Raw genomic sequence first — 15,551 nt, 5'->3', positions numbered from 1 at the left:
AGGGGTTTGGTGAAGCAGCCTCTTACATTCTGTTTCTGGCAATGGAGCAAAAATAAGTGGAGCAAAAACACAGAAGAGGTGAACCAAAAGCTCAGCCCTCAGCTGACAGCTAAGCTCTAATCTCATTTCTGTTTCTTCAAGTATAATGAAGATGATTAAGTTATAGGTTGACTCTGAACAGATCAAATGTAATAAATGCATTTTCAATAGTACTCAACATAGAAAGCACCAGAATCATGTGTTTCCTTCCATTCTCCTCCTCAGAAGCCACTGGAAGCAAACCGTATCCCTCTCCACTGATTCACCTTAGATCTTTTAGGACTTGTAGAAATAACTGACACTCAGAATCCGCCCTCTTTATGAACACATGTTTGTTTCACTACAATGGAAGCCAATGCAGCCGATGACAGAATTAAGAGAAGACTTGAGGCTGGCACCTTCTAAGAGGAAATGAAAATACAAGAAAGGCAGTTGAGACTTAGTTAGAAGTCCTCTACCAGTCATACACTTGTCTTCCTTACATTTTCCAACAATAAATGCTGAGTTTTGATGAAACTGCCAAAGGTTACCACCTATGCTTCTATTAATGGTTCTGCAATGGTCTTTTCAATAAAGACAAATCAAATTAGGGACACACTCATAGGTTGTAAGTTTTGTCTTTTCTGCTTCGCTTCCTTTCATACACTGACTTATATTTACCAGGGCGTTTTTATGCTGTCAATGACAGCAATCTAAAAAAATTCACTTTCTAAAAACAACTAAATAACATAAATAACTAAATTGTCTTATAGCAAAGATCTACCAACAGATTTTAATATTTCATTTCTTTATAAAACATGAACAAAACCTGATTTTCCCTTTATTTTATAATTAAAAACTCAAATCACTCAACATGAATACCGATACATAGTTTTCTTATAACTTCTCTAGTGTGAAACAAACTATACATATTTAAAGAGTATATATTATATTAACACTGATAAAAATCTCAATACAACTATTAGAAGTTTTTTTTAATTGTGATTACTCTGGGGACAATGTGCAAAGCTTATTAGGGCCTAGTATACCAGAAGTAATTTCGTAGAGCCATAATCTACAACTCAGAAAGTGTCATTAACTTGAAGTGTTACTACAGTACAAAGACACCGTGGCTCCATCTCTCTTCTCAGGTCTCTAAAGATTGGAAATAGTGAAAAAATATCCAGTTCTTTATATGTAACAACTAACAAAAGTATTTTCACTGACTACATTTTTGCTCAAAGTGATTAAGGACAAAAAATAGGAATTCTCGTTGCTTTATTATTTGATAAACTGCTAGTAAGCTCCCATTAGAAGATCTTTAACATTATACCAAGTTGTCTTGGTTTTCTGATCATATATACACACACACATATATATATGCATCTTTTTTCAAGTAAAGAAATGTTTAACAGATGTAAACTATTTATTGAATATTTGCCACCAAATATTGTTAAATACATTATCTTGCAGCATATCGCTTTCAAGTTAAAATGTCAGAAACAAACACCAATATTTACAGTTCTTGTAAGGAATGTTATATAATGACACATTAAGGCGTAAATTCTTTTGGCTTATAATTCTTAAAAGAATGATAATAGCAAAAGTGATGCAAAATCTTCAGTGTGAGATTATGATTAAGCTACATTTTACAAAAATATGGTGTAAGATGGCAATAATCCCATTCAACATCCTGGATTAGATCCCTTCAGGAGGGACTGATAATTTATACAGTCAAACTTTAAAATTTACAGATAAATGCAGTTTAATACTGCCACTGAGAAGTACATCTCTTAACATATACAACTTTCAGGCCACAGTTTTGAAGGTCTGAAGTATCAAGTTGGTTTGATGAATTAGCCGGTTGGCACTTATGAACACATTTATTGCCCTGTTTAAAAAGAAAAAGAACAATCATTAATTTCATTTCCCAAATTCACTATTTAAACTAAAATATTTATAGTTAATGTTATATTAATGATAGCAATAAAATGAAAGGGGGGGAGGGGGGAGGCAAGTAAGTTCTGAGTATTCCAAACTTTCATTCCAGTTGAGAATTTAATGTGGGTTATAAACTATAGTGTCTAGGAATCACTGCCCCCTGGTGGTTCTGACTGGCAATAAGGGGTTGTAGGGTTGCTACCCCAACAACCATTTACAGGCTAAACAGATTACTGATCAAACAGAGGATTCAGACTGGTTTTCAGCTGTGATTTCAAGTACAAAATAAATACAATTTTTAAAAATTTTGTTAACAAAATAAAACCTGATATGCTCAAATGATGACTAAGTTGAGGTTCCCAGTTAACCTGATCTGCTGAAGCATGCAAGACACTAAGCCTTGAGATCTATAATGGCACAGTGACATCTGGCATCAATGAGCATGATAAAGAAATGTTAACTACTTCTAACCTACCCTAATCTAATCCTTGCCTAAAAACATGTGATTTAGTATCTGGGGTCCAACAAATACAAAAGTGTGATTTTAACCGATGCTTTAATTACAAACATGGAGCCTGTAAGGGTTTGAGCTAGGTCACAGGCATATACTTTATGGTGGTATAGCTTGTTCTTGTGGGGCTCCCAACAATGTGATTCTTTTGCCTGCACATGGGATCCTTTTCCTCCTACTGAGTTGTCATGTCCAGCCATGATATGAGGGTCCATCTCAGTCTTCTCTATCTTGTTAGTTTGGTAGATATCCCCTGAGAGGCCAGAGAAGTCCTGCACTCTTGTGCTCTTTCTCTGACTCTCTCTCTTTCCCCTTTGGAAGGGAAGCAGAGGAGTAGTTGATCTGGGGGAGGGGAGAGGTTGGGGGAGGGACAGGAGGAGTGGAAGGAGAGAAAACTGTGAGAAGATGTAATGTATGAGAGAAGGGGACAAAGCTACTTTAAGAGCCAGGATGTTCTTCAGAGGTTCACGGTTCCCTCATTGTACAGCCTTATCAGTACCTCATTGTACCAGGGATGAAGGTTGGATTTTCATCTTAGATGTTTTCAACCTAGGAGGACTTAGGGATGACCCAGTTGAGTCAATGAGAATTTGTCTCCCTAGTACAAGATGTCTTCAAAGATTTTGCTCCACTAACAATTTTCCATTTGGAGTAAGCAAGTACAAAATTCACAACATTTAAACAAAACAAAATTGAATTTAGAGCTGTAGAGATTGGAAAAACAATAGCAAGCTTGAATAATCAATATATACAAATTTTAGATTAGTGAACTATAAACTCCTGCCTTTCAACATTCATTGTACATGATTAATTAAAGTTAGAAATTATTATACCCTTATGTAAATCATACCTTTGGTTATTTGGGCTTAGTTTATTAAACTGTGTCACAAAACATTTTCCCTAAACGATTTGAATTTGCATATGGGATATAAAACTATTAATGCAACTATCTTTAATTTGTAATATAAATGAAAATATTTATATCTGCCTGAACATTAAAACTGATTGTAAAAGTTTTATATCCATGTACTTTTAAAATATTTTATACTAATATCATAAATGTGTGGTTCTATATAGGATCTTAAAACTTCAAGGTTTGCTGTACCTGTTTGGAATATTTTCTAGCTTTATACATATACATAAGTATATGTCTTTTTCAATATAATTTCTAGCATCTTAACTAAAGTACAGTCAACAACCTGTATGAAACCATATTGCAGATGTCATAACCCAGACTATCTGTTTAAATACTGAGTACATATACAAAACACAATCCCTAGATCTACACAGGGCTCTATAGGAAGTTCTGCATAAACTTAAAACTAATGTTCCCAATGATGGCCAACTAGGCCATCTTCTGCTACATATGCAGCTAGAGACACGAGCTCTGGGGGTACTGGTTAGTTCATATTGTTATTCCACCAATAGGATAATAGACCCCTTCAGCTTCTTGGATACTTTCTCTAGCTCTTGCAAACTTTATATGCCTCAGTACAGGGGAACACCAGGGCCAAAAAGTGGGGGCGGGTATGAGGGACTTTTGGGATAGCATTTGAAATGTAAAGTAAGAAAATACCTAATTAAAAAACAAAACAAAACAAAAAACCCCCTAATGTTCCACTTACAATTTCCATATCATTTTCTTAAATAGTAATTTGCTTTTGTCTTCTTTCCAATCTTTTTAGTGTTCTCTTATTTAGCTATTTTATCTTCCCTTTAGCATAGTGGATCTCTAGCCTGGGATCACTCTAAAGCCACCTGGACACATTTACAAAACATCTAGACCATGTTCCTATTCAAGTCAAGGTAGAAATCTCTCAAAGTGGAATTGTGGCAATGAGCTTTTTAAAAACTGACACAGGATGGTTTTAATATGGAGAGAGGATTGAGAATTATTGTTATTAACCTCTATCCTCTGTGTATTATTTTTTCAAGGGGCTGGCACCTTTGACAGCAACTGAACAATCTTAAAAATAATGTTCAATTATTGGACCCCAATAGTAGACCCATACCATCAGATGCTACTAAAGTTTAAGAAAAAAAAAAATTAGGGTTGGTACAAGCCAGTAAGTTAAGATTTACTTTTTATCTTTTAATATTAAAAAAGGAAAACACCAAAATCCCCCCCAAGAACAAACAAAACAAACAAACCACATTCAGGTGAAGACTGTACAATTTAAATTTCAGTATCAGGTCCTTTTCAGAAAGTATCAAAAATCCTTACTGTAATTTTTAAGTTGTGGTCAGAACAGTAGCCACTCTCCAATCCTCTGCCTTTGTTAAATCAGATGGCTTGACTCTTAACAATGGAAGATAGATCTTAGCTGACATAGCTTTTCCATTTTAATTTTTACATTCAATTTTCTCCATCTCCTGGCTCCTTTCACCAAGTGGGTGTGTGGAATTAAATTTAGGCTGAGGCCAGGCTGTGAAAGCCTTTACCCATGGAGACCTCTCACTGGCCCAAATAAACTGGTTCCAATATCCCACAAAAACATTCATTTAATTAGAGCAGAAAAGTATAAATGACAATACTTACTTGCCATCTTTAAAATAAGTCTTCAGCGTGTCACTGAAACTTTTGGAGTATTTTACAAATTCTTTCTTTTGGTGTTCAAGTGCCTATGTTTATAAAAAGAAAAACAGGCTAAGACAGAAGAAGAGCACACAAGGCCAAGTCAAAGGGCAATGGCGACAATGAATACATGATTTATAGTCTGTAGGTCTGAGGAGTGTTTACTCACATAACCACACAACATTTACATCTGAGGACAAATGTAATGAGACAATTTCCACAAGCCAAACCCTTTAGTGCACAGGTCATAAAACAACTGCCCATAACTACAATGGCAACAAGCAACTTACCCTGCGGTTCTGGTACTGATATTTTTTGAAGACATTATTCACTGTATCAAGTAGTTCTTTTATTGCACTAGCTATATCCCTGTTTGGAAAGGAACAGCAACAACAAAAATCTTTAAAATCATCTACATTAAGAAATATATATTTATAATTATGAATCATGATATACCACTCCACTTCCCCCACTGATATATGCCAGAGTGGCCTGTACCTCAGAAACTGTCATAGATTACCTATCCTGCCTCTGCCTCAGTGCTGGGATTAAAGGTATGCACCACATGGTTGGCTATTCATATATCTATATCCATATATCTTTTTGTTTTGTTTTTGAGATATGTTCTCAAGTAACCAGGCTAGCTTTGAACTCTACACGTAACCAAAAACACTGAACTTTATGATCCTCTTGGATCCACATCCAGAGTGAAATCATCCCAAGGTTAGTGCGCTGTTGGGGATTGAATCCTGCTCTTCATGCATGCAAGGCACACTGCGCTCTTCCAACTGAGCCCCATGCCTTGCCAGACCCTCAAAGTGCTCATTTGCATACTTAATTCTCTGGGATCATGAGGTACTTCAGCTCACCTGCCATAGTAATGCCCTTTTTCCCTAAGTATTATGATGAATACATACCACCTTTTATATGTAAACCATTGACACTAGGCTAGAACAAAAAACGTTCCTTACTGAAGTACAATTATTTTCACACAGAAATGTCACCTGGCCACTTGCTAGCATCGCTGCTCCATATTTAAGAGTAGCAGCCTAAATCATGTACGGGCCTCTCTATTTTCAAGCAATTTCAATATTTTACACTGCTGTGAAGGGCATAGTCAATCATATTCAGTAAAGTAGTGTCACCAGAACTTGCTATGTTTTTGAGAAAAACTATAGTTGTAACCAATATAAAATGTTAAATCTCTACATATGAAAGTTTCAATAAATTCATATTGGAGCTAACTAAAATAAATATAAAGAAGGTAACAGTGATCACATAGATATGCAATTGCATATCATTTTAGCATATTTTAGTATTCTATCAAAAAGTAATTATTAACTTGTTGTCATGGCTAATGCGAAAGATGTGAATCCAACAGAAATTTTTGGACAGGGCAGGTCAAGCGAGCAGCCCAGAAACAGACTGCTTAACTGCAAAGAAAAGCAAGACAAGAAGAAGAAAAAGGGCTTTGCTAGAGTCTATCTATATCTGCTTGTAAGAACTGGGAATCTGAAAGGTGAGCATGATGACAGGCTGCTGAATTAGTCTCTAGTGAGGCTTTCCTCAGATACAGCAAATTAAAGAGCTATCACAAATAACAAAATATCTGCACAAAGCTAGGGTAATCAGGTGAGTGACTAGAGAGTCTGGTTTTAGTTACACTTAAAGAGGTTGGAAGGAAAGAATTTCCATCATCCTTGTCTTTCAGCTTCAAGAAGCCCAGTACAGAGCAAGGTACCTTACAGTTAGAGGAAAAGGAAATTGTTCATGCCCCAGGGATGCAGCAGCCTTAGCAAAGTCACAGTGGAACCCAGGGCTAGACAAAGTCCCAGTAACTTAACTTGATTGTAGGGCCAGGAACTTAGCTTCTAGAAGAGCATCAGGCCAGGAGGCTGATAGCCTCAATAAGCTCTGCCCTATAGAATAAGCTGGGAGGAAGAACAGAACAGGAAAGTTCGCACAGCTTTGTCTCATTATTCAGGTCTAAATCCACAACGAGGCAAAGCACCTAAGAGATAAGAGACACTGAGGCTTTGTATGAGAGAAAGTGCTCAAACGGCCTAGCACCAGCTCTGACCTTAGGCAGAAGTCTGTACATCTACAACTCATATTTATGTTACCTGAGGAGTATGTCCCTTCCTCCTAAGACTTATACAGATCTCTGAGGTACAACTCAATTTTGCATTATTAACCTTGTGGCTCCCTTCTCCACCCAAGTAGCACATAAAATTAGGCCTGTGCTCATAATGGGATTCTAGCACTGTCTCAGCATCTAACTAGTCTGGCTTCCAACACTGCTGGCTACCACAAGGGGTGAGGTATACCTGAGACTAATGTACAACAAAACCTGGCAGAAGTTCTCAATCTAAAGCAGTACAGCATAGTGACAGACCATGCATTGATAGGATGCATGATACTGGGAAATTTCCCAGACTGTGCTGTTAGCAGAGCTTCCTGAACAGCTCTAGATAACCTGGGAACATAAACTTCTAATCTAGGAGCATCACTGGTAGCTAGTATTTTTCCATGATTGTATGTATACTGAAAACCAGGAGCCTTTGCCAAGAATTGGCCTTGGTCCTAATCCTCCAATGTGCTGGTCTTCATTGCCCATGGGCTTGGAGCATGGCAGAGATTGGTGGAATGATGGCCACAACTACATGATAGTACTCTAGGACTGCTCCACCCAGTGACTCTCTCTGAAGGCAAAGACAACTTTGTAATGTCAGACCTTAGGACAGGTACTGTGAAAAGGGCCTTTACCTTATGTGGGCCACAGAAGAAGGCTTAAGCATAAGAAAATCTTTACTCTTCAATTTCTGAATAATACATCTTAACAATATACCAAATTTGCCTTTATTCCAACCTCCCAAGAAATTCTAGGAGACAATATTATCCCAACACCAGAAAAAGAAACATATATCACTGTAGCAAAATAATAAAACAGACTAAGAAATGGACAAGAAACTTGAATAGACATTTTTTAAAACATCAGGGTCCAACTAATAATACTAAAAGTAGGTGAAAAGACAACACCGCTAAGTAACAAAGAAACATAAATCGAAAGCATAATAAATAAGCCATCATTTTACCCTAGGATGAGTGACAGTGATATCAACACAAAGTAACAAATGCTGGCAAGGCTGTAGATAGAGAAAAGCAGAGCCACAAACACTGAGGGTGGGGGTGTGCATTATTAGTATGTTATTGTAGAGAACAGTACTAGTAATTTCACTGCTTGGGTACATAGCTAACACAGATGAAATAAGTCTATCAAACAGATGTTCTATACTCCCATGTTCACTAAAGAGCTGTTCACAAAATAGTCAAAATAGTAAACAAGTCTGATATTTATCAATTGCTGGCTCAATGGATAAACACAGTACAGATACACTGGATACTAGTTAACAGTGAGAAACAGTGGGATCCTGTAATTTATGATAATGTGAGTGGAATTAGACTCTATTATTAGGTGAAATAACACATACAGAAAAAAAAAACACATAATTTCACTTGTAAATAGAGTCTAAAAAAGTTGATTTGATAAAAGGTGAAAGTAAATGGTTGTTAGGAGATGCTGCGGAATGGAGCGAGGAGTACAGATTAAGTATGATCACTGAGAACTAAGTCACAGATAGGAGCATATTATGGCCTGGTCCTGCATAGTAAGTAGTAAGCCATTACTTTTTAATACATAAAAATTACATACCATTTTTTCAAAAACCACCTAGGATTTTTAAAGTTGACCTAAGGGAAACATGCACTGGACAGCACATGGCACCCCACTGTTACATACAACCTCTGTACTCTTGTATATCTGTTATAATACAATTAAGCGCCTGTATAAGTTTGGATGGGGTTGGAGTAGAAAGAATCCTCCCCAGGTACTCTGTTGATGAGCCACATTTTAAGTATTTGGGAATATGTGGTCAAGATCTTCTAACTTAGTGGTATAGAGCACTCTTATAAACTGTTTTGACCAACATTATCCCTAAGCCTGGACTACTAGGAGATCTGGTAAACCACAGTGACTTACCCAGTCGTTGAAAAACGTTCTTGAAAAATATCCTGAAATAACTTACATTGCATACATTATCCATAGATAGTAAAACATTCTTACTTATAGCACCAAGGTTTGTACTAGGGACATTGAATTATATTAGTAATCACCTGAGAATTAGCAAATTACAAAAGAACATTACAGCACAAAGGAATACTGTACCAGTGAGCCAGATAAAGAATTGAGGTAATATAACTCTCAGTTTTGAATAATTTACAGCAGATGAAATCTGTCATAACTGACAGCAAGATTTATATTCTCATAAAATTTGGTACAGTAGGTCATACTCGCTTAATGTTGGTACAATATGGGAAGGTATGATTACTAATTTAAATATGAAAAGTACAGTATGTTAAAAAAAAGCTCAACTGTAGCCATCTGCACTGTTCACACAAGATTGACTTCTCCTTTCCAAATAATTTGAATACCCCAAAACTTAAGACAAGTGAATCCTGAAATGTATACAAACTTCATTTCTACTGCCATTACTTTTTAATTCAATTGTGCTTATTAGTACATTCAAAAAGTGGAAGTAAAACTGCAATGTCTAAGCCTTTGTTAAAAACTATGGGCAAACTCTTCCATATGTAGCTTGCACACTATTTCCCTTCAGCCACAGCAGGTTAAAGAGACTCCCTAAAGTTCTTAATCTTTCTAACAGTGCAACCCTTATGTTGAATTAATCCCAATCATAAAATTATATTGTTACTACTTCATAACTATAATTTTACTACTGTAGTGAACCCTAATGTAAATCTGTGAGATACAGAATATCTGATATGTGACCCAGAGAGGTCACCACCCACAGAGTGAGAACCACTGCTCTAGGAGGACAGAAACTGTCATGAGGATTCCAGCTCTGCTTCTATCCTTTTTTGCCTTGGTGTTCACTGTAATATTCCTGTCTAATCTACTCACATTCAATAGATGATATCCATTATCACATTTCATTCAAATAGCAGAAACCTGTTTCAAGGTTTCAAGGATTCAAGGTATGGTTTCAAGGTAGCACAATTTAGCCTATGCCACAGAAACATGCCAATAAAACTATGCTTCCCAGAAATCTTTACCTATGGTTTCCCCAAGACACTGCATTAAATAGAGATATTATTATTCCAGCTTGTACTGCTTTCTATCTATGAAGGCTGAAGAGAATTACCATAGAAACTTAGCGAGAAAGTATTTTCTCCACCACTAGTACAAACGTCAAAGGCTGGTGATTTTATCAACCTGACATAAGCTAGGGTCTCTCAATTGAGAAAATGGCAAATGAGCCATAGGATTGGCTGTGGGGCATTTTCTTCTTGGATGATTGATGTTGGAGGGACTCCTCCTGGAGAGGTAGTCATGAAGTATCTAACAGTAAGCTTGAGCCAGTCAGTAAGCAGCATTTTTCCATTGCCTCTGCTTCAGAGCCTGACTCCAGGTTCCTGCCTTGGCTTTCCTAAATAGACTGTGACTTAGGATACATAAGCCTTCCCCCAAGTTGCATTTTTGGTCATGGTCTTTATCATAGCATTAGAAACCTAACTAAGACAGATGGGCCACAAGTCTGCTACCTAGGTTCTCTAGAACTTTTGCTGTTTGGCTACCAGTCAGCTTCTTAGCCCTTATTTAGTAATCTATAACCCAAAAGCAGGGATTTAGAGTTCAGTTCGGTAAATATCAAAAAATGCCATTCACATCTATACAAAAGTGATTTATGCCATTTTTGAAATAAAAACAACATTGGAACTTTCTTGCTACCAACATAGTGCCTACACTTATTTTTATCTGAACTATACAGGTTATTTACAGAATCTGTTTATATAGTGTCTTAGGGTTTTGTTGCTGTGAGAGGACACAATACCAAGGTCATAAAGGCAAACCTTTAGTTGGGGCTGGCTTACAGGTTCAGAGGTTCAGTTTATTATCATCATGGCGGGAAGTATGGCATTATGCAGGCAGACTTGGTATTGGAGGACCCAAGAATTCTATATCCTGATCTGAGAACACAGACAGGAGACTATGTCTTCCACAGGCAGCCAGGAAGAGGCTTTCTTTCCAAACTGGGCGGAGCTTAAGCATAGAACCGTCATAGCCCACCCCAACAATGACAATCTTCCTCCAAGGCCTTACTTACTCTAACAAGGCCATATCTCCTAAAAGTGCCACTTCCTACACTCCACATGGGCCAACCATTCAAAAAATGAGTCTATGGGGGCCAGACCTTTTCAAACCACCACATAAAGTTTAATTTATTATATTATTTACATCACTATGTTTAGTCCACTATTTCATTGCTGCCACTTAAACATCCTAAAGACAGGGTACTCTGAGGTCATTATATTCAAAGTCCATGGCATTTCAAATTTTCAGATTTTATTCCAAACTAATATTTTACTTGAATTAATTAATGATTCTTGTTTTTAAACAAATCAGAAAACTTCACTTACTTGATTGTCTGCAGAAACCTCACTCTGTCATTGATCTCATCGGGAATCTTACTGAGAATCTGTTTAAGTGCCCGTGCCTTTTCATTTAGGTCCTGGAATTCTGGCTCTGGCCGCTCAATCATGTACTCTGATAAAATGGAAACACAATAAAAAGTATCATGTAACTCTGACAAATTCAAATCTAAGAGCTCTCAATGCTGATCAAAGGAAGGAGAGAGGGGGAAAAGTCACTGAGCCCAAAAAGAGAAACGAAGTTCAACTTGGTCCAGTGCAAAAATAATCTCTGAAGTAAAACAGAATAAGACTACACATCTTTGAGATATGTGGTTAAGCCTAATAAAATCCACCCATCCATTGATCAAAAAAAGAGGAGGCTTCATTAACTCATCAGTCCTAATACTCTATATTCATGTCCCATGAAACCTTAAATAACAAAATTCATGAAGGAGGTCACTTATATATCTGTAAAAGGGAAATTTGAGTTCAGAAACTTAAGACCCCTATAATGTGGAATATATTAAGTCTATTTTATTAACTTTAGTATTGACTATACATGGATCATTATATTAAAACTCCTACAGTACTGAATGCACTATAGTTCATTATATTAAACCCCTATAGTGTAGAATATTTTATGGTTCATCATACTAAAAGTTGTATAGTGTTGAATATAATATGGCTCATTATATTAAAATGTCTACAATGTAAAATATACTGTGGTTCACTATATTATAACCACAAACTTACTACAATTTTCAGTATATTCTTAACATTTCATTTTAAAACAAAGACCAATATAAGCCCAACATATAGGTAGGGATCACAGAATGGCTTTTTAAAAAGAAGTTTCAATCAGACCTGGTAGATAAGAAGGCTTACCACCAGGCCAACTAATGGGAAGCTCATCAACTTACAAACGGCTCACTTCTTTCAAATGCAACAGAGAATATTTCTCAGAACTTCCAGTGAAATTGAAATGTGTTAAACATTATATTAATGGGTAAAAAGATAAAAGCATATAGTATCAAATACATCACATAACTGTGATGTATTCTGGCAAATACAGAAAAGTTAAAGGGTCTCCTTGTCTACTTTGTACAGATAATAGCCATCACCGTCACAAGAAGCATGAGGGAATGAGGAGGACTGTCTGGTCAAATGGGAATGGTCTGAAGGAAGGGCTTCTCAAGAACGGAGAACTACACACAAGTCTTCTTTCTGATACCTTCTACGTCATCAGCTGCCATACGAAGGAGGGACTCGGTGAAGTTAACTTCTACACTTTTTTTCTCTAATATTTTCATAATGATGTCTTGTGTGAGGCCTGGATTTTCCTTTTCAGCCTGGAAGAAGAACATGCAATGAGTCATAGGTCTGGTTCAGGATCTCTGGCTTCTGACAGAGGGAGGGATATACCGTGGAAAGCATTGTGACATACTACAGCTTCCACAATGACATATTTTCTATGCTTTGTTTTTTGTCTGTTTTTTATTTTGGGGTGAGGTTTTAAGGACAAAGGACAGATATGACATAGATGAGACTGGCACACATGATGCAAAACCCACAAAGAATCAATAAAAGGTTAAAAAAAAAAACCCTTACATTTCTAATCTTTTTCTGTGAAGAAAAAAAATCGCTAGTTTTGATACATAGAAATGTGATCAACATTTTAAAGCTAAAATTTAATTGTTCTGAATTTATTCACTTATAAGGACAAGAAAACACTGGTGACACAGGTGCTAAGAAAGGCGCCATCAGCTTTGTTTAGCTTATGCATCAGAAGTTTTTATTATGTGCAAACTCACAGAAGCACCCAGCATTCCTTGTCTCTCCAGTATGTCCTCTTTCAATCAACCTAACAACTATGACAAAATGTCTTTATTATATATATATTACTCTTTTCATGACTACACTGAGAATTTTTAGCATATGTAACATTTCATCTTAAGGATGGGCAGTAATAATTCCTATCAAATATTTTTGGAAGATGTGCTGTATTAGAATTAAATGCCAGGAAATGCAAAATAAAACACTAGGGTAGCTTTTGCACTTTTAAATAAAATTGATTTATTCCCTTTTCTATAGAATAATTCCCACTGCCTATTTTAGTTTTATAGCAAAATATTTTGTTCAATGGATTTTAAAGTATCACTCATTGAAAACTGATTTTCATTTATTATTATTGGGGTGTGTGTGTGTGTGTGTGTATGTATGTATGTATGTATGTAAAATGGGTTGCTTAGCCATAGGCAAGCACACATGTGGAAGTGTAAGTGAGTAGGCAGCTCTGGGGAGTCAGTTCTCTCCCTCCATCTTAGCGTGGGCTCAGGGGATTACATTTTGCACATCAGGTTTATTTGATAATTGCATTGATGCATGGAACCTTCCCTCAGGCCCTCTATAGTACCCTGGAAAGCTATATACAGAGCATGATCAGTAATATGGAGCATGATAAATAAATGTACATTTCTTAGGGTTCTTGAATTTTAAGGCATTAAAACCTAGCCATACCAAGATTAATTATAAAGGCAAATTTTACATTTTCATTTTCATAGTAATTTAGCTTTTTTCATTACAAAAAAAAAGAATTTTTTTTTTGAGATTTATACATATATAATATCCATAAATTTGTGTAGGTACAATGTATGCATGTATCCAAATAAACAGAAGAGAAAAGAACAATTAAGCTACTAGAGAGACTCACTAACATGATCAAGAAAATGGGAATAATAGGAAAAAGTAATATAAAGGAAGAAGGGCAGCCTTCATTGGACTGATAATAATGTATTATGACTTGACGGTTATGATTAAGGAAACCTGGAAGTCCACAGCAAGTTAGCCAAAGCAGCAGACATGAGGGTGCAGAATTTATTTGCTATTGTGTTCGATGATTACATCACACACGGTGGCCAGCTGTGAGGCGCAGCACCAGCGGCTGCTTTCTACCCAGGCAATCCCTTCAATTGACCCTTAGCTGTGCCTTTCTAATCCCTGCCCTATTGTCTCAGCCAGATTCTTTAGACTTGTGTCAGCTGATGTCACAAAAAAAAGGAATTTTAATCACATTGAAAGTGTGTCTCTTTTAGGATGCCTGCCAATTAAATCTATATAATGCTTTTCTTTTATCCCAATAATCATGTAATTTCCAATCATGATTCAATGACACTCTGCTTCCTTAGTTTCAAACACAATTAATCTGTCTTTGCAGTTTCATTCTAATGTCACTGGGATCCTTTTTGTTTTTTGTTTGTTTTTCTTTTCTGTTTCATCACTCTCTTAAAACACTCTTGTTTGTATGAGGTATCAAGTAAGAAAACCTCAGAGGTTGTGAACTGAAGTGGGGAAAGACACAAAACACACACAGTACCTCAGTGAATGTTGGGATCACTGTACTTGCTATGCTGATCACTTTGATAAATGATTAATGAAGCATCTAAATTCTGTTTGCCAAGGCAACTCTCAAAAGAAAAACGATTCAAATATGGCTAAATGCACTATTATAGTCTTAGTTTCCTGAACTGCCAAAAATTTTACTTGATGCTTATTTCATAACACTTGTTTATCTTCCTTGTCCAAGAAGCATTAAGTCCACCTACATAATGAATTATCTTGGGGGCATGGTGTTTACAGGAAATAACTGCAAAGAAACAGCTTGCTAATTAAGTTAAAGTGCTGAAAGAATTAAATCAAAGTCTGCACACAAAGTTTTTAATACTAGTTTGATTTGGCACAGCAAAAGGTCAGCACTGGAAAATGCAGAAGTCTCACAGAGGCCCTGAACTTTGCCAGTTCTCAGAGCTCAGAGAGCCAAATGAAGCTTATTAAGTACTTTAGGTAGTACAAATATCTTAGGAAAGTGGTACACCCTGCTAACTCAGTTACCTCCAAAACTTTGTACACAAGATAGACAGCATTTTATCTCACTGCTAGTGAAGGCTATGTATTAATGGGATGTCTGCACTTCCTGAGCACTGTAGTTTCTCAAACACTGGACGTAGATTGGCACAA

The 15,551-nt window shown here is 36.5% G+C and overlaps 1 protein-coding gene across 1 annotated transcript in view; it reads right to left on the bottom strand.

Annotated features, from left to right (window-relative positions):
• Positions 1-1,249: 1,249 nt before the first annotated feature.
• Pdcd10 (programmed cell death 10) overlaps positions 1,250-15,551 on the bottom strand; it is a 43,400-nt gene continuing 29,098 nt past the window's right edge. The window contains exons 4-8 of the mRNA XM_021157692.3: positions 12,769-12,886; positions 11,544-11,670; positions 5,336-5,414; positions 5,010-5,092; positions 1,250-1,909 (exon numbers count right to left, since the gene is read on the bottom strand). Coding sequence (XP_021013351.1) covers positions 1,828-1,909; positions 5,010-5,092; positions 5,336-5,414; positions 11,544-11,670; positions 12,769-12,886 — 489 coding nt within the window. The 3' untranslated portion in view covers positions 1,250-1,827. The remainder of the gene's footprint in view (positions 1,910-5,009; positions 5,093-5,335; positions 5,415-11,543; positions 11,671-12,768; positions 12,887-15,551) is intronic.

The sequence above is a fragment of the Mus caroli genome, unplaced genomic scaffold (assembly GCF_978045245.1).
Source record: "Mus caroli unplaced genomic scaffold, Mus_caroli_1 scaffold_3, whole genome shotgun sequence".
Classification (NCBI taxonomy): domain Eukaryota; kingdom Metazoa; phylum Chordata; class Mammalia; order Rodentia; family Muridae; genus Mus; species Mus caroli.
Note: the sequence above shows the minus strand (reverse complement) of the source record. Positions and strands in the feature narration are given on the sequence as shown.